At 34.1% G+C, this 24,129-nt stretch overlaps 1 protein-coding gene across 2 annotated transcripts; it reads left to right on the forward strand.

Moving 5' to 3' along the window:
* Positions 1-6,075: 6,075 nt before the first annotated feature.
* LOC114172269 (chaperone protein dnaJ 72-like) lies at positions 6,076-16,930 on the forward strand. 2 transcript variants are annotated; one of them, XM_085672719.1, is made up of 3 exons: positions 6,076-6,473; positions 7,565-7,634; positions 16,865-16,930. In XM_085672719.1, the coding sequence occupies exons 1-3, from the start codon at positions 6,076-6,078 to the stop codon at positions 16,913-16,915; spliced, it is 519 nt and encodes a 172-aa protein (XP_085528845.1). In that variant the 3' UTR covers positions 16,916-16,930. The 2 variants fall into 2 exon arrangements, with proteins under 2 accessions (XP_085528845.1, XP_027912657.1); XM_028056856.2 differs by lacking the exon at positions 16,865-16,930 and adding an exon at positions 10,310-10,634.
* The last annotated feature ends 7,199 nt before the right edge of the window (positions 16,931-24,129 follow it).

Raw genomic sequence — 24,129 nt, forward strand, 5'->3', positions numbered from 1 at the left:
AAATTGAGAGAAATAACACCCATGAAGAAAGAAAACAATTACATAATAACTACCGTAAACACAAGCACAATATCGCGCTTGTGTTATCGCGCATGTGTGTACACATTTTTTAAACATGGGTGATATTATATTAGTAGGTGATGATATTGTAATGTTATTAAGTTAATATATAAAATAAAACTATATTTATTAAAAATAAAGTGAAATATATTAAAAAAGATGAGAGAATAATTGTTGATAAATAGGAAAAATGAGAAAAAACAGAGATAGACAATTTTATAAAAAGCTTGTAAAAATAACGATCAATTTTCAAAAATTTAATAAATAATTATATTTTAAAGGGTAAAATTGGAATTTTAAAATATGGACATAAAAGAGGGAATCTCTTTATATATTGTTATAAATTCTAAAAAGATTTGAAAAAAAAAACAAAATTGTGCACACGGGTCACATGCTATTATAATTATTTCATAAAATATATTAATTGCACCATATTGTGATATCAATTTTATTTATTATATTTAAAATTGTAATTATTGTCATATCACTTAGATTTACTACTTCATTACTTTAATAATATATACAACAACATAACCTAATTTTCTTGATATTTATTATTTTATTTTTATATTATTATTATTATTATTATTATTATCAATTATAACTATAATTATTATTATTATTATTATCAATTCTAACTTGGGATGACAAAAATACCCGCACCCGGAGTATCCGCAAATAAAATTCATTCCGGATACGGGTAGAAGGTAGCTGGTATTTTGATACCTACTTATAAATGGATCGGATGCGGGTATCATACTACCTGTACCCATGGATACCCTGCAAAAAACTAAAATTAAAATTTAATTTATATTTTATTAAGTTAATTTTAGTTATAATTAAAATTATATTTTATTAGCTTAAATTTAATTAAAATTAAAATTTAATATAATTTTACTGTTTTTTAAAAATTTATAAAATATTTTTTTTTAAATATTCGCAGGTATACAAGTATTCATGGGTACCTACAATAAAATCCACAGATTTTTTTAAGCATGTACCCAACGGGTAAACGGGTGGGTAACAAGTAATTTTTTTTTTTTTTCGGATCAGGTTGCGAGTAGTTACTATCTATACCTAACCTATTGTCCTCCCTAACTCTAACTATAATTATAATTATTATATTATTATTATTATTAACTGTAATTATTATTATCATTATTGTTATCAAGTATAATTATTATTATCATTATTATTATCACCTTTAAGCATTATTATCATTATTGTTAACATAAGTATTTCTATTATTATTGTTATATTATTATTATTACTACTATTATTATTATTACTATTATTATCATTATTATTATTATTATTATTATTATTATTATTTATTATTATTATTACTATGGTCACATTTTACTCTTACATGTTATGTACGATCATGATTCAATTTTACTCTTTTTATTTGTTTGGTTGTTAATTTATCTTTACATTTGAATAAAATTCAAAAAAATAGTTACTAAATTTAGTAAAATAATAAAACAGAAAATAATTACTAATAATATCAAAGATCATAATTTAAAATAATTATTTAAATTTAAAATATAATAATTAAGAGGATAAAATTGAAAAAACAAAAAAGGACATCAAAGATGTTTATCTCTTTATATGTGCAGTTGTATTATTAATAATAATAATATTAATAATAATAATAATAATAATATTATTATTATTATTATTATTATTATTATTTTTATCACTACACGATATAATTATAGTTGTATTATTATTATTATTATTATAGTTAGACACATATTTTACTTTTATTTACTACGGGATCATATCTCAACTACTTGTAATTTTTATTTGTTTGTTATTCATTTTATCCCTGTGTAATTATTTGAATTAAAAAAAAAATAGTTACTAAAATTAGTAAAATGATAAATTTGGCAAATAATTTTTTATCATTAAGAATTATTTAAATTTAACAAATAATAATTAAGAGGATAAAATTATAAAAATAAAAGAGGACATAAAATATGTGTATCTCTTTATATATGTAGTTGTTTTATTATCATTATTATTGTTATTATTATTATTAATATTATTTTACCACTACAAGACATTATTATAATTGTATTATTACTATTATAGATAGACACACCTCTTAATTTTATTTACTACAAGATCATATTTCAATTACTTGTCATTTCTTTTTGTTTTGTTGTTGATGTATATCTTTATATAATTATGGATTATTATCGTTTACATTACCCTTAGTATCAACATTAACATTAATATTTATAGCATAAATAATTAGTTTGTTATTATTGATATCATTATAATTATTATTATTATTATTAACATTATTACTGTAAGGCCCACTTTCCATTTTGCCCATTTTCTTAGGGCTGTCTTAACCATTGGGCCTTAGGGCTGGCCTAGAAAGGGAAAACAGACCTAGTCCGCCCCAAACCCTAACCTAAGCTCACTTTTTGTAAAATGGAAACCCCACTTCCGAGAGCTGTTGTTGCTGTCGTCTTCTACTAGGGTTCCAACGTTCTTCAGATTCACGTCTAGCTTGGCCATTGTTCTGCTCACGTAAGCACTTTTTCTCCTTATCGCCTCTGTCTAGTATAGTTTCGTAGTCATAGTGGGAAACTCTATATTAACTCGTTTTACCCGCTGTTCCAGTTTGCGAGTCGGGTTCTAGAGTTGTTGTGCTCCTTGATTTAGTGTCAAAGTCCCGTACAAACCCATTTCCAAGTAGGGAAGCTCTGGCTCATTCTCGTGTTTCGTTTCTTTCTTGTCATGCAACTGTTGTTTTGAGGTTATGTGGCTGGTGTGATGTTGTGATAGTTGTGAATGTATGAATATATGTGGTTTGGGCTGGCGTGGGTAACTATTGCAGGAAAACAATGGTGAGACCTGCTAATCTCGCCCAAGCAACCCAGTCTCGCCTAGGCGAGATGAATAGGGACTCGCCCAGACCCCATTATGCGAAAGGTCTCTCAGGCGACCCGCTCATTATTTTTGAGCGAGCGAGTATCTCGCCCAGGCGAGAGGGGTCTCGCCTAAGCGAGATCCCGTGTTGGTTCCTGGTCCCTCTTTCGAGCCCTCGCCTAGGCGAAGGGGATTCGCCTTAGCGAGAACGTCTCGCCTAAGCGAGACCCTTCAGCCTGAGCGAGGGGCTGAGCGGGACAATGCTTTGTTTGGTTGCTTGGTTGTTCTTGGATGCTTGGTAATTGTTTGGGTATGATTGTTATGATGATATACATATATACATATAATGGGTTGCTATGTATGCGTGACAAAATTCATAAATGGTGAATGATGGATATTGTGGGAACTTAGCATGTGAAATTAATGAGTGAGTTGGAATTGATGGGACATGGCATTGATATGAGATGAGGCCCTACACTCATGGGGTGGTAATGACCAGTAGTAAGGATTCAACATGTGATATGAATGCGGAATTATTTTTAGAGGGTGGTATGAAATTGTAAGCATGATTAGTGTTCTCGTATTGTTGATTTATGCTTGGTTCGTGTCAGTGCGTAAATCCTTGAGACCTCTAGGCGGGGTCTTAGGGTCGTGCTTCAGTGGTCAGGACGTAATTCCATGGCCCTTGTTAGTGGGTGTCTATGGTGGTGCCCCATCTGTATAACTAGGTAAGGATTCAAGGTAAGGATTGCATCCTGACACTCTAAGGAGCCTGTTAGTCTCACTTAGAGCGGACTGATTCCTGTGGTGAGAGTAGCAGGAGGCCTGAAATTCATTAAGGGCTAACCTTGTGGTTAGGGAAATTGATTCATCGTAACATTTGTAACACATAGCTCGGGGGTGAGCAACTCGGGGGTGAGCAGAGGTATCCACCACAAGTGCAAGCATCCGCTGAATCCGACCAGGCTATACGTATCCGGATGAGTCGAGTCGAGTCCTAGTGTATTGCCTGACAAGTCATAACATGCTTGGTTGAATTGAGTGTATGATATTGTGAAATTATATCTGATTTGATGGATGAAATCTTTTGTGCTTTAGCTTACCCTACTTTTGTTGTTGTGTGTTCTGTTGTGTGGTACTCTCTCTTGCGATGATCATCAACTTGTTGGTGTGAGCAGATGCGAGGAACACCTGTGGGCAAAGTGGTGGTGATAGTTCTGCTGCATAGTCCGCGTAGACTAGATCTTATTTCTTGATGGGTTTTTCTTTAAGGCTTGGGCCCATGTATTATTTATGCTTAGTACTCTACTTCATCTGTTGACCTTTCAACTAGTTCCTGCTATGTGTAGCGTTTCCTTTAATTGCGTTTATAAATTAAATGGGACGTTACAATTACGATTCATAGTGTTAGAAATGTTGTTTTTTAATTATAAAAACGTTATTATACTAAATACTTTTGCTAATATATTTTTTAATCTTTTAAAAATTTATAACTTATAATTTATATTAATATAATTATTAGTATTTTTAAAGATTAAATAAATATAATAACATTTATATTATTATGCTAAAAAGAATTGAAAAAAAAACTATGTGTACATGCTCGGATGAGAGACTATCATAATTATTTCATAAAATTAATTAAATATTGTAATATCAATTTTATTTATTATATTTAAAACTAAAATTATTATCATATCACTTAGATTTACTACTTTATTACTTTAATAATGACATTTACAAAAACATAAGCTAATTTTTATAATATTGCATTATATAATATTTTTACTACTTTATAATTTTAACATACAAAATATAAAAAAATACAACACCCGTGCAAAAGGACGGGTTAGTTTAATAGTTTTAATAAAAGGCTTAATACCGAATTTGGTCCCCTAATTTTATTCGAATTTTTAAAAAGATTCCTAATTTTTCATTTATTCAATTTAGTCCTCCAATTTTCTTAAAAATGTTGAATTTAGTCATTTTCGTTAAATTGATGTTAACGTCTTATCCGTGCACTGTCATCTGTCATGTTATTGTCAGTTGACAGCATTTGTTTTCAATTTAGTCCCCTTATTTATAATTTTGATCAAATTTGGTCCTATCTTTTTTTGTTAAATGAAGCAATTTGGTCTCTTTCAAATTTGAGACCAAATTAGTAATTAAACTTAATTACAACTTATATATACATGTTAAATTTTAAAAAAAAATTATATATCAAATCACTTTATCTAAATATTCAAATTATTTTATTTTTACATTTTACATAAAACTAATTCCTATTTAAACTTATATATCAAATCACTTTATCTATTTGTCTGAATGTTATACTATTTTTTTTTTATTAAAAATGACTTAATAAAATGACTTTTACCACTAAATTTTAATATAAATATTAAATACTTAATTTTTGTAAAAATTTTATACTTAATTACTTTTAATTTTATAAAAAAATGGATTTTAATTATTAAAAAAAATTAGGTCAAGATTGAATTAGATACACATAAGTAGGTACTAAATTGAAACCAAAAGACATATACGCGGACTAAATCGAAATCAACATAATGACATAGTGACACTGACACGTGTCACATACAGGGACTTGACGCTTAGCATTTTTATTTATTTTTTCAAAAAAATTTGATTTTTTTTTAAAAATTCAAAAAATTCAAAAAAAAAAAAGAAAAAAAAATCACGTACTGATACGTGTCACGTTGACTAACGACTCAACTCCGTCTGAACTAGATCTGATTGCAGCACTTTTTAAAAAGTTCGGATGCAATTAACATTTTTTTTTAAAAACAAATATCAAATTGATACACTTATATTAAAGTGAGTACCATCCGAATAATTAAACCATTCAAATAAAATTAGAGAATAAAAACGTTAATAAAAACATCTTAAACTTATCTATCAAAGAAAGCAGCGGGCACACTACCACGATTCGTCGTGATCCTTCAAGCCATGAATAACAAACTCCCCAATCTTCTAAACCGGAAGAACCTCTTCCTGTACGTCTCCTTCGCCACTTCTCGGAGAAAATTAACACTAGAGGGGAGGAAAATTCCTTAAACCCTAGCAATCAACAAAAACGGAAACAAGCTCAATCCCAATTCGGTCAGCGAAATGGATCACTACAGGGTTCTCGGCTTGCACCAAACCGCGACCAAGGAGGAAATCAAAACCGCTTTCAAGAAATTAGCTTTTCAGTTTCACCCGGACAAGCATTCCCAATCACCGAGGGCCATTAGGGAAAATGCCACAATTCGATTTAAGCAGGTATCGGAGGCCTACGAGGTCCTTATGGATGACCGAAAGCGAGCCGACTACAATTTCCGGCGGAGCTCGGGCGACCCCGGCAGAAGCAACCACTATTCTCAGTACAGCTACGGATACAGTAGGAGCGGGAGCAGGTACGAGTACAAACCTGGGTCTGGTGGTGGTGGTGGCTTAGCTTCCAATTTTGAAATGGCTCTTCGAATTTTGACGGGGCGGTCTTCAATTCTCTATCTCGGCTTCGCAGCGTAATTCACTTTCCTTTTACCTCATGATTTTACTTGTTAATTGCTGTTCGTTCGAGTTAAAATTTGATGCTAGGAAGATCTACAAGATGCAAGAGATTATTGATTCAGAGTTTGATTGTTAAATAACCTACCGTAACTTCTTACATGAGTTGGTTTTATGTAATCTTTTGTGTTTATTTTATATATAATGGTTACATTATATATATATATATATATATATATATATATATATATATATATATATATATATATATATATATATATATATATATATATATATATATATGATGGTTGTTCAAGTTTAAATATTTTCATGCTATTCATCTTTATATAATATATCAATGTACATCTTGAAAATAACTCAATCTACTCTCCTTAAAATTTTAATTCTTTTGGATATATTATGCTTATCTTCCTTACTTCAACTATTTTTTTCCTGTGATATGTAGTGACCTATACCTGGACATTTGATATTTGAATTTAAGATACATGATGATAGAAGAACCTAAGAACTAGTTGTGTCTGGGTCATGTACCCAAGCACATGAGAACACACCCTTAGAAGCTAACTATTAAGGAGGGATAACCAAACACTCAAAATACTTCACTGAGTATCCCATACTACTCAATGTGGAAGTTAAACATTCCATATACCCAATTCACAATCGTAGCACTGTCCTAGGCGGCTTTCTCTCTAAGACACTTCAACTTCCCATTGGTTAGAACCCTCCACCGTCAGAACCTTTGTTGGTAGCCCTTTCTGAGACATCGGCAACCAACCTTGCTACCAATCAATAAGTACTCAAGCACATGGGGAACCCACCGGAAGCTAACTGTTAAAGAGGGATGATCAAGCACTTACATACTCCACCAAGTCGATGTGGTACTTAGGTACCTCATGATACTCAAGTTCCTATTAGACTGAGCATAAATGAGCTGTATCTAGATATATATGCATGGTTGAGGATAGATAACGCAAAAGGATGGGGAATTATCACCCTCTTTTTTTTTTCATTTGTGATTAACTATCAAGTGTTAAGAGACATTTAATATAAAAATATTTTCAATAAATTAATGTTAGTTCTTGCCCAGGGCTATATTATGCGGGATAGTTGTCATTGATTCAAGCCGAGAATCCTTATGGAGAATGCAGAATTCTGGGGTAAGATTTTAATTTTCTTAGCCATCCAATTTTTCTATACAATATCACATGTTAATCATAGCCTTTATTTCATTTTCTATCATGGTTCGTTGTGTAAGTTCTTATATTGTCATACATAATTGATCCATAAGCATGAATGTTTTCTCGGTATTGAGTCATGATTTTTTTGTCAATGTTAAAAATTGTTTATTCAAGTAATAAATCCTGCATAAAAGATGTAACTGTCTCATATACAAATTGATTTCTGGCACAAATAGCTATTGAGTCATTTACCACAAATCGTAGAACATAACGACAATAAGATGATTCAAAACTATGAAATCAAGAGTCATTATAGTAGATTTCTGGTGGAATGTGATAGAACAGTTGAGGATGGACTGATACAGCATGAAAAAGGTACTGGAGAAGACTGGGTTAGTGTAAGGTCCAAAGTCTAGAAAGTTTATTCTAGAAGAAAGAAAGTAGATGTTAATTAGTTAGGAGGGTAGTGACGTGGCAAGGGATCTTGAATTAGTGTAAATTTAAGTATTTGAGAGGGGGAAAGAGAAGGAAGTACGGAGAATTTGTTAAGGAAGGAGAGCTATCTCTTCACATATATTCAATAATACAATTTTCAATATGCTATTTGATTCTTTTCTGTTTCTGACCGATTTTTCTTTCATAAGTCTATCGTTGGTCCAACCTGCCGGATCATTTCTAGGAGAGCTAGCGTGCTTACCATTTTCCATGCCCCAAAGATGTCAGATAGAGTGGATGCATTGGAGGAGCATTTGACGGCAATGGAGGCTTCAATGCGTCAGTTGTTTGTGGAGTTCTGTCAATTCATGTTGGAGGAATTTGCTAGATTGCATATGGCACATAGGGAAAAGCGTCGAGGTTCGTTGTTTTCAAAAACGGAAACGTTACTAGAGGATAGGATGACAACGAAGAAGGTAGAGTTGCTTTTATTCAACGAAACCGATCCTGTAGGCTAGATTAGTCACATATAGACAAATTTTGAGGTTCAGGGTGGATTAAGGAAATGAAGGTGAGATTGGCCAAGATGAGCATGGAGGGGGCACTATCTATTGGTTCAATCTCCTCCATGACTCTGGTTAGGAATTGACCTGGATGAAGTTGAAACATGAGTTGATTGGGAGATATAGGGTGGTCGGAGTGACAATCTTTACGAGGAGCTTGAGGAGCTTAAGGACTTAAATCAAACAGGAAGTGTAGTGTAATTAATACCTATAAGAGTTCGAATTTATTTCTTCCCAAGTACAATGCTTGTCGGAGGAACAATACTTGAGATATTTCGTTGGTGGACTTCGACCAGAGACGGTGTGTTTGCACTTTCAATCTATTCAACCGCTTGCAGGCGATACGCATCGGGAGGAACGTCGAAGTTGAATTATATGGAGAACAAAGTCGTAGAGGAGTTGGGGCACGAGTGGGGAGAGGGAGTCATAATTAGGGGACAGATAGTCCGGATAGGGGTGGTATCGGGTCGAGTTATAGCCCAAGCAAGATGGGGGTAGGATTGGGCCCAAGTGTTAAAGTCCAATCCAAAGGATTCTCAAACGAAAGTGTGGCCTAAAGAGGGTTGTGAGTTGTTGGTTCACAGGTGCAACGTGCCAACAAGGATAAATTTCTACGTCTAAACATAATAGAGGTACGAAACGTCTTCCTTATTCCGAATTAATGAACCATAAGGCACATGGACTATGCTTCAGGTGTGGTGAAAAATACCATCAGTTATATTGTGCAGAATGACAATTAAGGTTGATAGTTTTTGGAGGCTATGAATGGTGAATGAGGAGGGAGATATTATCACTAGTGAGGAGAGAGACCAAAAATCTAGTGAGGAGAGAGACCAAAAGGAAGAATCCAAGTTGACAAGGTTGTCAAAGTCGAGAATTTACATGAACTAATAAGAATTTCGTAAACTCGAATAATAAAATCATAAGAATTTAATTCACATAAAATTATATAAAATTATTTTAAAATATATATAAATAACATAATAATTTAATATTTATAATGTTATAAATAATTTTTTATAGTGTTATAATTATTAATTTATCATATTATATATGAAAGAGCTCAAAACAGATAACCAAGCGACTGACAGAACACTGAAAGGCCCAAAAGGAACACTATTCAACCAAGGAAATGAACTTGACTTAATCCTATACTTAAGAAGCTCCTAGAAAATGAATTACTCAGCTAAAAATAAATATTGCTATTGCATTATTGTTAGAATTCTCGTATGGAATATGTTGCTTCTCTTATAGAGCCTTTTTCCTTGGACGATTCATGGCGGGGAGGAAAAATATATCATATTATCTCTTTCCCATATTCCATATTCTTGAGGTTCTGTCCTCGAAGAGCTATGTTTCTACCAATAACCCATTTCAACGTACACTAATTTTGTCAAATTTGATTGGATTCGCTAGCCAAATCTAACTTGTAAATACTCTTTTGACAAACTAACATGAATCGTTTTAGTTATGAGTAGAAAATAGAAGAGAGTTGGAATTGGAAGAAATCAACCCATTGAAGTAATTGCTTATGTGTATAAAACAATTAGCAATCGATTCTTGTAAATTTTCTGTGTCATTTTTAAGCGTCCATGTTAACATTAAGTGCAGAGATACCGAATTGTTCCTTGGCACTAAAATTTATTTTGTACTCAGAAATCTTTTGAAGAAGCCATGAAGTCCATTGAGAAAGCCAAAGCTTATAGAGAAGATAACATGAAGGAACGTCCTTGATTGAATTTGTCTGTTTCTCATTTCGTTTGTCACCTGAAAGCTTCTTCGTGTTTATTGAATGATTGTTGCAAAAAGAGTATTGAGAAGTGCGGTTGTTAATCTGTCTGTTCCATTTGTCGACTCCAGCTATATTTCATATTTATTTGTCCTTTAATTGCTTTGGAATTTACTATGTAATTACTTGTTTAGCCTATGGCTGATACTTTGTAACGAACAAAATTCTTGTAAATAGAGCATTAAAGTAGTATATTTAGCATGTTTATTATTATCAATAAAAGTAAATACTGATTTATGACATTTGTAAAATAAGATGAAAAAAGAGATTTTGGGATTAATTTCCCTTGTACAAATCCTACACAAAGGATAATTTATTTATAATGATAATGAGCCAAATCCAGAAATACATAATGGGCTGAGCCCAACTACTAAACAAAATACTATATCATCTAACAAACACTCTCTCTCAAGCTGGTGCATACAAATCGTATGTACCAAGTTTGTTACAAAGATAATCAATTCTAGGTCCTCGAAGAGACTTAGTGAAAATATCTGCTAATTGATCACTTGAGTTGACAAAATCGGTCTTGATGTCCTCGGATAGGAGTTTTTTCTCGAATGAAGTGACAATCAATTTCAATGTATTTGGTCCTTTCATGAAACACATGATTAGAACTAATGTGAAGAGTAGCCTGATTGTCACATATGAATATCATTTGTGTGACATCTCCAAATTGCAATTCTTAAAGCAATTGCTTAAGCCAAACAAGTTCACAAGTGGCTAAAGCCATAGCTCCATATTTCGCTTCTGCACTAGATCTTGCCACAACACTTTGTTTCTTGCTCTTCCAAGAGATCAAATTACCACCAATCGAGACACAATATTTGGAAGTAGATCTTCTATCGGAAGGAGATCTTGTCCAGTCAGCATCTGAATAACATACAACTTTTGTATCAGAGTTGGAATCATATAGTAAACCTTTTCTAGGAGAGCTTTTGATATATTTTAATATGCAAATGACTGCATTCCAATGTTCTTCACATGGGGAATTAAGGAATTGAATCACCATGCTAACAACAAACGAAATATCAGGATGAGTAACAGTAAGATAATTCAACTTTCCAACGTCTATATTGTTCATGATCTAAGAAAGCCTCCCCTTGTTTAGGTAGAAGTTTAATATTAGGATCCATGGATGTTTCTACAGCTTTAGAATTCATTAACCCAGTTTCCTCCAAAATATCCAATGCATATTTCCTCTGAGATATGACAATACCACTATTGGATTGTGCTACTTCAATACCCAAGAAATACCTGAGTTTTTCAAGATCTTTGGTCTGAAAATGACGACAAAGATGTTGCTTTAAGAGGGAGATGCCAAGGTTGTGACTTCCTATGAGAACAATGTCATCAACATATACTATTAAGTAGATATATCCAGCACTGGAGTGATGATAAAAAACTGAATGATCCACTTCACTGCGAGACATGCCAAATTGTTGAACAACGCTATTGAATTTTCCAAACCAGGCTCGTGGAGACTGCTTTAGGCCATATAAAGATTTGTGAAGACGACATACCAATCCAGAAGACTCCCCTGAGCAACAAAACCCAGAGGTTGCTCCATATAAATTTCTTCATTCGATGTTGGGATTGGGAAAAAGATCAATGTAGGGTGTTTTGGGAATTTTGGCATTCGCAGGTGTAGGGAAAAAATGGAATTTTTCCCAAATCTTCATGCACCGCTTGGCGGCGCTTGCATTTCCGCTAGGCGCCAGCGCAATGGATTCTGCATTGGGTTGGGTTCTGTTGCAATCCTAAATGGAACTGAAAGAATGGATTTGGTGAGGTTTTTGAATAGTTAAAGGTGGAACTCTAATGCATGAACTAAGGTAATTAGCTTAAAACTTAGAATTGATTGGATATAGTAGCCAAGTGATGCGAGAGAGGTATAAAGGTGGTTGGTCGAAGGAGGACTGAGATTGAATGTGTAAGACCCGAGAAAATTAAATAATTAAATAAATAATTATTTAATAAATTCGGGTAGTGGAAGTCTTTATGGCATTAAATGCTAACTTTCATGACATGGAAAAGTACTAGCTCAAATGGTTGAGAGTACTTGGTTGCGTGAAAGGACTTGGGTTTGAGTCCCATGTATGTCAATCGTGTGTTATTTAATTTTTTTTTTCTTATGATGTTTTGGGTGTGATAAGAGAGTATAAACTTTTAGGTTTATAAATATTATCACGAAACATGAATTGGTTAAATGGTTGTGCATTGAATTTAACATTGGCATGGTTATGGGTTCAAACCTTAGTAGAACCAAATTTAACTTTCTTTTTGTTAAAACCTACTTTGGCATGAATGTGAAGAGCCTGAAAACCCTAGTTAATTGGGAGGCAGATAGGAGGGCCAGAAACTATGATTTAATGGTGAATCAAGAGCTTTAAACCCTTTTAAATGAATTTTCGTTTTGCCATCATTAACTCTAATTAAGGCATGATTAAGAGAGCAAATAAGGGGAGAGAAGGGGCTGGGAGAGTCTAGCATTGATACGTACTGTGAGGAGAGGAAAATTCATGCTAACAACTAAGTGGTGAGTGAGAGGAGGAATGGAATTGGAGAAGATTACCAAAGGCTAGTGGTGATCAAAGAGTAACTAGAACTATCAAATTAAGCAAGGAATCCAGGTTAGAGGAGTTCTTATTTGATGTTTTAATTTTAATTGCATGTATTCGTGATGGCTTTGAGTTTCTGGACATGCCAATCTTTCAATTCATTCGCGTTTGCTCAGGTTTCTGGAAATTTCCAAAAACCGCCTAACAGTCACGCGTGATCCACCAGGCAACACAAGCTCCAGACCCAGTTATTTGGGTTTTCTTCATGAATCGCCTGGCAGCGGAGAATGATCCATCAGGTGACGCGAACTGGGGTGCCCAGTTCTTGGTTGCTTTGGATTTTTTTTGTGTTTCAACGATGTCGTAGTGATGTTCATATGTGTGAATGTGAATTTTGATGAGTATAATTGACTGCGAATGTTATGGTTATGTTTAATGCATTAATTCTTGTATGAAATGGGGACTAGGGTTCATGATGGGGTTGGAAATAATTAAGCATGATTTATGTATATGATTAGTGCATTGTTTGATGGAATTGATGTTAATATGAATAAAGTATGAACTCTAACATATGCGTGCATGTGAATTATGTCAGTGTGAAAATGGGTACTGTGATTTGGGGTGCTTGGGAATCAAAGCTAAAGTGAAATAAATCTGGGCAGAACTCAATTGGTTAAGCACCGCCTGGCGGCGCCTGTGTTGTCGCTAGGCGACACCATATTTCTGCTGCTCATTTTAAGTGCTGTTGAAATTGCGTGTATTGGGTGTTATGCTGGATAACTTAGTTGTATGTTAAGGATAAGGGAGGAAGTGAAGTCAAGGAAACTTAAGCATTGGACATCAAAGGAATTACGTATGAGTATGTGATAATTGGGATACATGTTTTAAACTATATAAAGTTGTGTGTTGAACATGATAGAGACTGTATTTAATTGGAAGCTGTAATGAGACACCACGTGTGGTTGATTAAATGTTATGGATGGGTTAATTGTAATGGGATGAATATAAAGTAGAATGTACCATGGTTGGTTAAGGGGATATGATGCTATAAATGGAGAAACATGTTAAGTGAAGTGTGTAAAAGTGCATATCTGATTTATAAACATGTTTGGATGAATGAGATTGATGTCTATGAGGTGGTTTAGGTTGTATGCTTCGCCGTTTGGGTTGTTTTAATGTGTATGTACACTATTGACCATTTCGTGGTATGATTTAGGTGTGTATTGGTGATTTGGGCATGGTACTATTTACTGTATAATTGTGTTGTGGCAAATGGTGGGTACAATATTGACAATTTTGTGGCTTGTGCTAGTTAGTGAATAAAGTAAAGCATGCTAAGACATGATAATACTTGATTTAGGCATGACTTATTTGTATATATTAAGTTTTAGTTATAGTATTATGTCTGAAATATTATGATTGATATAAGAATGATGCATTATATGTTTGGGGTCCCTTAAAGACTTGAGGAAAATGCCAAAAACCAGTAGCATTGCGCTACTGATAGAGTTCTAAAACAATGGCAGTGTCCACTGTCTACACGAGGTGCCTGACGGCAGGGTTGGTTCCGCCAGGCGGTGACGGTGCGACATGACTATTGTAAGGCGCGTGGCGCCTGACAGTGTAAGATCCCCGCCAGGCGGTCTGGAACCTGGTTCTGCCTAGCGACGCGAGAGGCGCGCCAAGCGGTTTTGGGTGCAGAGTTGGAGCGCGAAGAGGATTCCTACACAACGTTAGGTGAAGTTCATGATGCGATGCTTTGGCTGGGGACCCAGTTACGAGTGTAACTTGTATTGGGGTAACACGTGGCCACTCTAGGTTGTAGCCTGGTGGCTTAGGAAGTCCAGTGGAGTGTGCTAGATCGTGGCTCGTACGACGAGATTTCAAATGATTGCCCTCTTCAGTGCATCTGATAGAGTTTTGGTAGTCTGGGAACAACTACGAACTTCTGTTCATTTTGGGGAATTCCACTTGGTGTCGCGGTGTGAAGCCGTGGCAAAATTATTCCCGCGTGTGGACTATCAGGTGGTGGCCTGTAGTCGGAGGGGCGAGTAGACACTCGTGCAGCCAAGATCGATCAGTGGACTCACCCAAAGGGTGTAGAATCAAGAGACGTCTAATATAAAGATGGGAAGTCGAGGAACCGAGGAATGAGAAATACTAATATGAATTATATGTTTGAGATGTTTTAAATTATATCATGTTGTATCTATTTATTTTTATTTTGAGCTCAACCTATTTGTGTGTGTGTGGCGATGATCATGTAACTTGTTACATGGGAGCAGATGGTGATGCAGGTGAGCATGTCGACACATAACGTCGGAGTGGGGATCAATTATAGGAGTTTTCTTTCTAGTTTTTAGTCATGAACTATTTTGTAATGGTTTTTTAGGACAATTATGTTTGGTAATAATTGAACACCGCAATTTTAATTATTATTGGCGAGTTGACCTTGGTTTTTAAATTTTCCGCGTTTTTGGGAAAATGAAGTATTAATAAATGAGGTTATTCATATATTATCTAAATTTTGTTTTAAATAAGTAATTTCTGGCTAGGACGTTACAGAATGCGGACTAACTTGTATGGTATTGATTATTCTGAGACTTAGTTTTGGCTAAGGTGTAGCATAGTGTATAATGTGGTTTTGGGCAAGCTAGGTGGGGAAGGTCCATAAACTTGATCAGGTCCTTGACAGATTCAGATTTATGACTGAAGTATTGGTGAATGCTTGGGTAGTAGTGAATGGAAATTTAATATGAGACTACTAATTAGGATGTGAGTGGAGTGTGGTATATGTTATGAATGAATAAAGTTGACCTTAAGGAAGCCAAATTTTAGTATAATTGGGTGGTTAAACTTAATGGATGTAGGAACCTTGATAATAGATTAGCCACTTGAGAAGCTGGTATGAATCATCGTGAGCCTTGATGACTTGAATGAAGAGCAGGAACGGGTTGGGATGGCTATAAACCATATTGCGCAAATACTGATATGGCGCCTGATGGTAATATGTGAGCTGTCAGGCGATAGCGATGGGTTCAGAAGGTAACCTGAACGTGTGGCACTTGGCGGTGGAGGTCGTCCCGCCAGGCAATGTCTGCAAGTCAGTGTGCTCTAAGGAGTTTGGCGCTTGGCGGCACGTGTCCTCCGCTAGGCGGCCTGGAAGCAAATTTCGCCTGGCGGCTCAGAAGTAGTGCCAAGCGATAATGTAGAGGCCAGACTTGCGTTTTGCTTGTGTTGATGTGCGTGGTCTAAAATGCTTCAATGATACCTTAATGGTCGGCTTATTCGTGTTCCTTGAGTTGTGGCTTAGAACGTATCCCTTGAGTTATGGCTCGGGATAGGGGTTAAGCACGTAGCATCCCTTGAGTTGTGGCTCAGAATGACATCCCATGAGTTATGGCTCGGGATGGCGGATGAACACGAGGAACTCTTGAGTTGTGGCTCGGGTAGGCAAGTGTTGTCAGAGGGAGTGTGTACGTTGTGGCGTGTATAACGAGTCCAAATAGATTGCCCTCCTTGGCATAGCACTAACGAGTTTGGTAGTCTTGGAACGTTACGAATGATATTCGTATTGGGAACTCCACCTAGCATTACAGTGTGTGATCCGTAGCATGGTTTCCCGCACGTGCTCTATCAATTGTGGTTGATAGATGTGGCAGCAAGACATCTCGAGGTAGTCATTAGAAGACGTAGAACACGATCAACATGGTGGTGGCCATGTGGCATGGAATCAAAGGATGGAACTCCTTTGGTGTGAATGCGATATCTATTATATGTTTGTATATGATTATTTTAATCTTTAGCTCACCCTATCTGCTTGTGTTTGGCGATGATCGTGTACGTGATACACGAGAGCAGATGATGTTACAGGTGGATCTGGTGAGGCCTAGAGATGGAGCTGGCGATTGAACAAGATTTTTTAGAGTTTTAATGTTTTATGATTTTGTAATAATTTAGTAACTCTTATTACTAGACTTTGTTATTTGTAAACATTATATGACTCTTAAGTTTTATTCGAATTATAATTTTGGATTTAGTCCATTTGACTATGTAATAAAGTTTTAAATTTCTCGCGTTTTTTTTGGGAAATGAACTGAAATAAATGAGGTATATTTACTATTTCTCCATTTTATTTATTTAAATCCATAATATCCGGTTGGGATGTTACATTTGGTATCAGAGCTTTGTTTTCAAAATGATTTTTGTGTTCTATGGGGAGTGAGTTTATCGTGTTTCGCTCGCGAGACTATTCTGAGTTATGATTGCTAACTTTTTGTTTTGTAAGTCTTAACTGGAGCTGTTTGGTGTGAACAACTGAAAATGTGGCGTGCTCAAGCAATGACAAACAGGCGAAGGAGGACTAATGCTGGGGCTGATGAGATTGCACATGCGATTCATCGGATGATGGATGCGATGTAGCCCATTGCAGTGCAACCTAGAGCCGTGGTAGCACCCACTCACCTAGTGACGATGGAGGACTTTATGAGGCACAAACCCGGGCAAATCCACTCCTGATGAGGCAAACAAGTGGCTCATAGAGTGTGTGAAGATCTGCAAAGTGATAGAGTGCACTGATGCATAGAAGCTGTCCTTTGTCACCTTCCTGTTGGTGGCAGATGCAAAATATTGGTGGGTAGGCATGCAACATATGTGCAGACCCGTGAGGAAGCAGTGACCTGGACTTCTTTCAGGACGAGATTCCTGGAGAAATACTTCCCCGACTCTACCAAACATGAGAGGGAAGCTGAATTCCTCACATTCCAGCAGGGGAACCTGACTGTGCAGGCATACATAGATAGGTTGGAGTATTTTGCAGGGTTCTATTCGCCCGCTGTCACGGAGGAGTGGAGATGTAGAAAATATGAGGGAGGATTGAAACATGAGCTCCGCAGATTTCTCGTACCCTTGAGGATCAGAGAATTCCCAGTCTTGGTGGAGTAGGCCAAGGCAGTCGAGCAGTTGGAGATGGGGCCCAATAGAGTTGCACGACCACAGAAGACTTCGGTTGATACCAGACATCAAAAGAAATCTTACAGCCGTCCGCAAAAGTCGGCCAATAAACTATAGTGCTTTAACTATAGTGGGGAGCATCTGAGGATGGATTGTCCAAAACCCTCTAATAGCTCGAGTGACAATAGTAGCACTGGCAAGTGCTACGTGTGTGATCAGACAAGACACTTTGCTCGAAGATTGATGTGAAGATCACAAAGCATGAAGATTGGACTCAATTCGTAGACTGTATGACATGGTGAAGATATCTTTTGTCTTGTGTTCGTCTTTTTCAATATGTTAAAAAGGGTTTTAAAAGGTTAAAATAAAAGGCCTACTGCATATAGTTCTGGTATGAATGTATTCAATCAATTGATAAAATCACTATCAATCACAATAATTTTGAGGTATTGTTCGCTTTTGAGCGTTAATTCCGTTACGATTTTACCCTTAAAAGTCGCTTCGGAGGATGGAAGGAGGAATGGATATTTAAACAATTTTAGGCTTTGACTTCTAAGTAATGCGAGACTATTAGGTATTGTACGAATAAGGTGAAACGAGAAATAGGTATAAAATTATAATATATATATATATATATATATATATATATATATATATATATATATATATATATTCTTAACTGCTATGTAGTATCTATATGTATGTAAAAACTTAAGTTAGTGGGTATAATTATATAAATTATATGTTATATTCAATGGAGTTATAGTAAATTGCGTTTTGGGTTTAGTCATTAAGTACCTGGCGAGTTGCATTCTATTTAGTTTGAAATCTTGTTAGTGGGCTTGGTGTTTCAAAATTGAATTTAGGATGCAACATTGTTTTCTTTTAAATGAAAATTGTGGTTTTAAAGATGGTGTTTTTCTTCCTTATTTTTCTTTTACTTTTTGAAAAGGATATATACACTACAAAAAAGTATAATTTTAGTAGGGTTTATTACTTGGGGTTATAATAATCTAGTATAATTTTAGTAGGGTTTATTACTTGGGGTTATAATAACCTCTACTAAGACATAAACATAATAGAGGTTTTAGAAACCCTCCTTAAGTTTTAGGGGCTTTTCAAGAAACCCCAGTAAAATTTAGTTTCGAATTTATTTATTTTTTATTTTCACTCAAAAACTGAGAAACAACTTGGCTCACGTCTCATTCTATCATCTTCGTGTGCCTCTCAGCAAATTTTCTTCCTTTGATTTCAAATCATAGTGCCTAAGAGGAAGATAAACTGTTCTTCTCTCCATTCCCGGTGCTGGTGGTGAGCTGTAAGGTTAGATTATCACACTTTGGGTAAAACATTCTACTAAAACCCTTGATTGATTAAATGTAAATGTAAAGCCTTTGTGAACACTAACCTAAATAGAGAACTCGTGTGGTTTAGAGACGAAATACGAGTAAAGGTTGGTCAAGCTAAAGATTGATTTGTGATTTAATGAAGATGGTCTCGTTAGGTGAGTTTATTGAACAAATACTCTCATATTTGTTATGTAGTAGATGTGTTTTGCTTCTTGCTTCTAGATTTAGTTTATAATCTGCTTGTGGATTTCATTTTTAATTTACACTCTTGGATTGAGTTTCTTGGTTGATTGGTTGAGCCTTGATACTTGTAAAATTTTTTAAGAGTTGTTTTTCTGCTTTTCCCTTTTGAAATGAGAACAAAAGGTGATTAGTCCTCTGAAGAAAAATAATGAATGCATAAGTTCAGTAGTTTCAATCACCTTATAAACTGGTATGAAACCTCTCTATTAAATACTGGCTTAGTTATGGAAACAAATTACTTAATGGCTTCAATTTCTGGTAGAAAGAGCAACGAGTTCAATTCCAAAACACAGAGAGAACACAAATATATGAAATATAAAAGTGCAGAGAAGAGTATATACATGTCCAATCACGAACAAGAACCAGATACTTCGTTACATATACATATGACCATCTTCGGTGTCTGATGTTCGTGCCAGAAAATCTGAGGAATAGACATAATAACTTCCTTCTCTTCTATAGTAGCTATGGGGACCACATCATGAAACCATTTGCATCAAGATTCTTCATTCATCACACCAAAATCAGAAAAAACGAGTTCATTTTCATTTGATCAATATCAAGTAGTACTAGTGATTGTAACATGTAAGAACAAGAAAGAGTTGATTTTACCACTGGAATATTCCCTTTTGGGAGGGATATTGAAGTTGTTACTGCTGCTTCTCTTTCTTTCTGGTTCATATGCACCTTTAAAGAGCCATCGAAAAATCTGATATATAATATATCACAAAAAAGAAGAGGAGTTAGCTTTAAAAAAATTTGTCTATGTTTGTGGGTCGTGTGTGATTGTACTAGTCAAATGAACAAGTTTGCAGATCTAGCTGTGTTGTCTGGATACCAAAGATTCCTGTATACTTTATGAGTCCTTTGGTGAGATAAGACAAACAAGATTGTAGTGAATCTAAGGATGATTGTGAGACAACCAGGTTGTGAATGGGGAATGGGGAATAATTGGCTTGTGATTCTTTCTAACATAGGGCTTAATGCTTTATTATATATATAACATCATCAAGTGGCACATCCTAAGTAGTTGTCGATGCTTGTACTATTTGAAATGAAATGCAATTAATTTGTGAATTTGAAAGGGTTTGGTTGCAAATAATGAGAAGAAAACAGAAGAAAACAAGAAGGCATTGTTACATTTTATAAGACTAGAAAATATAGGTAGCATTACTACATTTTAGACTAAGATTTTCTTAAACTAGATAACATGTATAATCTATAGTTTTTCTGTCAAACATTGTAGAAGAAAATTGAGTGTATTTATATGTGTGTGTGGTGTATGATGAAATAAAAGAAATGATTTACTTTATGATTTGTTGATAAGTTTGATTTGTTGATACGAAGGAAATGATTCTGCTATAATTAATAGATAGAAGTCAACTATAATTGGTACTGTAAGAAGCACTATAAAAAGTAGTATATATGTGTATGTATGACTAGAAATGAGAACAAAATGTAGGCATTATATGCAGATAATAAGGTAATTACTAAAAGAGATAGCAACTTTGTCTTTCGGCATATTATCATCACTCAATAGATTGCTTCGTTTCAAGTGGCATTTTATATTAGCACAAAATATGTATTTTAGGAGATTTTCTATCATCACTAGAAATAATTTTGCACTAATTATTTTATATTATATTCTAATGCATTCAAGTTTTCTCTTCATAGTAAATTCTTAGTAGGTATGGCAACAAGCTCTATGTAATAATAGCACCAACGGAACAAAGTTCTGCATATAAACATTTTGGATATTTAGCTTCTCAAAAAGTCATTTTGGATACAAACCAGGTTTTATAGTTGTCGTTTCTTTCTTTTATAGCCAATACAAATACAAATACCTATAAATAAATAAGACCAACTTTAATTCATTTTATGTCTCACAAAATCATTCCCACAACTTAAAACTAATGTTGTACCCAAAATCTTGTTGCTCATCCTACACTAAACACCACCAATAAGTAGTACTCTGCCACTTCATTCACGAGAACTCGAGAGTCTCGAAGTCCAATACTTCTCTATTTCATGCTGTTCTTCCAGGAATTCTTCTAGCAATTAAAGACCACCTAAAAAAACACATTGTTTTTATTTACTACACTTCTTATAAAGGGTAAGATTCAAAGCACGTTAACAACAAATTTTTCTCACCTTTTCCCAACTGGGGAAAGTTATTAATTATCATTATTTTTGATATGTTAGATATCTGATCAAGGAAGTGTTCCTAACGAAGAAACAAATGATCAACATCCAACACCGCATTAGATGATATTTTTCGTTTACTTTTGGAATTTGTCAACAAATATGCTTTTAGGAAACTTTTGGTTAATTATGCTAATAGGGAACAACTCTAATTTCCTTTTACATTTTTGTTTATTGTAGGTAGATAGTGCACTGCTTGTTGTGTCACTATCATTCAAATACTACTTCTCTAACACTTATTATATTAAGAGTATTATGACTGCTAGTCCACTATTGGTACCATTTGAATGAATATTTGTATTGGTACCATTTGAATGAATATTTGTATTGGTACCATTTGAATGAATATTTGTATTGATTCCTTATTTTGAAGTGACCTTGAATTTTTTGCTTATTTGTATTGATTGGTACCAAAATGTTAAGCAATAAATATGAAATTCTATAGAATAAGGTTCGTTTCGTACTCAAAGAATTAGCTAAACAAATCAATTATCAGGAAAGTACAACTTTAGCATTATAGCAATGCCATAACAATATGAACACTAACTTTTTGGTATTAACAGGGGTTTTCGAGGAATTAACGGGGTTTTTGTAACCTCAGGCATTAACGGGGGTTTTTGGAACTCCAGGCCTTATTGGGGGTTTTCAGAACTCTAGGCATTATTGGGGGTTTTCAGAACCCTAGGCATTAATGAGGGTTTTCGAAACCTCGGGCATTAACGAGGGTTTTCGAAACCCCGAGTATTAACGGAGTTTTCGAAACCCTTAGTAAGTTGCGCGACTTCCAAGAGTTGCTAAAAACTCCCGGTAATCTGTTAACCACGCTTGCTCTTCTGGGAAAATTTCAAACCCCTAATAAAACCATTAGTGGGGGTTAAACCCCCGAGAAATGCCAAATATAAACCCCGCTAAAAATAATTATTTTTGTAGTGATATATATATATATATATATATATATATATATATATATATATATATATATATATATATATATATATATATATATATATGATTTTATGGATATGTGAGCTGATTTACGGAGGATTTAATTTCTTTTTATTACTGGTTATTGTGAATTGGAATTTTCTTATGATATTATAGGCAGTAAAAGAAAAGTGACAAGTGATGTTTTGGTTCTATAAATATACAAGCAACTTTTGGTTAACAAAGTTAGTCGTTTTCTTTTCTCGGAATGTTTTCTTTAGTCATTTTTATTAATTTTGGAATGAAATTAAAGTATTTCTTTTAACTAGGGTAGAGTTATCTCAATTTGGTCCTCACATTTTTCGTTGTCTCAATTTGGTCCTCATTTTCTTAAAAATGACTCAATTTGGTCCTCACCGTTAACTTTGACCAAACGGTGTTAAAGTCAATACCACATGTTAATTTATGGTTTTTTTGAATTTTTTTAATATTTTTTGAATTTTTTTTTGGATTTTTTTTCTTTTTGACACGTGTCACTTCACGGTTTTGCCAAATGTCAAAGTGACTCAATTTGGTCCCTATATTTGTTTTTAGTATTAATTTAGTCCCAATTTTTGTAAAAATGAAGCAATATTGTCCTTGCTCAAATTGACACTAAATTTACCTTTTTATAAATTTTATGGTGATATTCTTACTAAAATTAACGTTTTTATTAAATATTTCTATAAATATTTTAAATTAACTTTAAATTCTACACAAAACATTAGACTTTGATTTTGTTTTGAACTTGAAATTTAGTTCCTAAATTTATGTGTGACAAGTTATTTGATTTTTAATCTTTACGAAGTTTGTATAATATGATACACTTGATGCCTTTATATACGATGACAAAATTGTTAATTTTTGAAATTAAGTTTGGGGTTTAACTTTGTTTAATAATAAAACTAAACAAAATTATTTAAAAATATTTCTATAAATATTTAATAAAAATGTCAATTTTATTAAGAATATCATCATAAGTTGTATACAAAGATTAAATTGAGTTTCAATCTAAGGAGGGACAATAATGCTTCATTTTTACAAAAATTGGGACTAAATTGAAACTAAAAACAAATATAGGGACCAAATTGAGTCACTTTGACACGTGGCACAACGGTGAAATGACATGTGTCAAAAATAAAAAAAAAATTCAAAAAATTCAAAAAAAAATTCAAAAAAAAAATTCAAAAAAAATTAAAAAAATTCAAAAAAATAATAAATTGACACGTGGCATTGACTTTAACACCGTCTGGTCAAAGTTAACGGTGAGGACCAAATTGAGTCATTTTTAAGAAAATGAGGATCAAATTGAGACAACGAAAAACGTGAGGACCAAAATGAAATTTCATGACAAATAGAGGGACCAAAATGATAATTTAACCTAAAAATTAAAATGTTGTTTTAGAAATTGGATGT

The sequence above is a fragment of the Vigna unguiculata genome, chromosome 4 (genome assembly GCF_037176805.1).
Source record: "Vigna unguiculata cultivar grain cowpea cultivar isolate G323 ecotype 2 chromosome 4, ASM3717680v1, whole genome shotgun sequence".
Taxonomy (NCBI): Eukaryota; Viridiplantae; Streptophyta; class Magnoliopsida; order Fabales; family Fabaceae; genus Vigna; species Vigna unguiculata.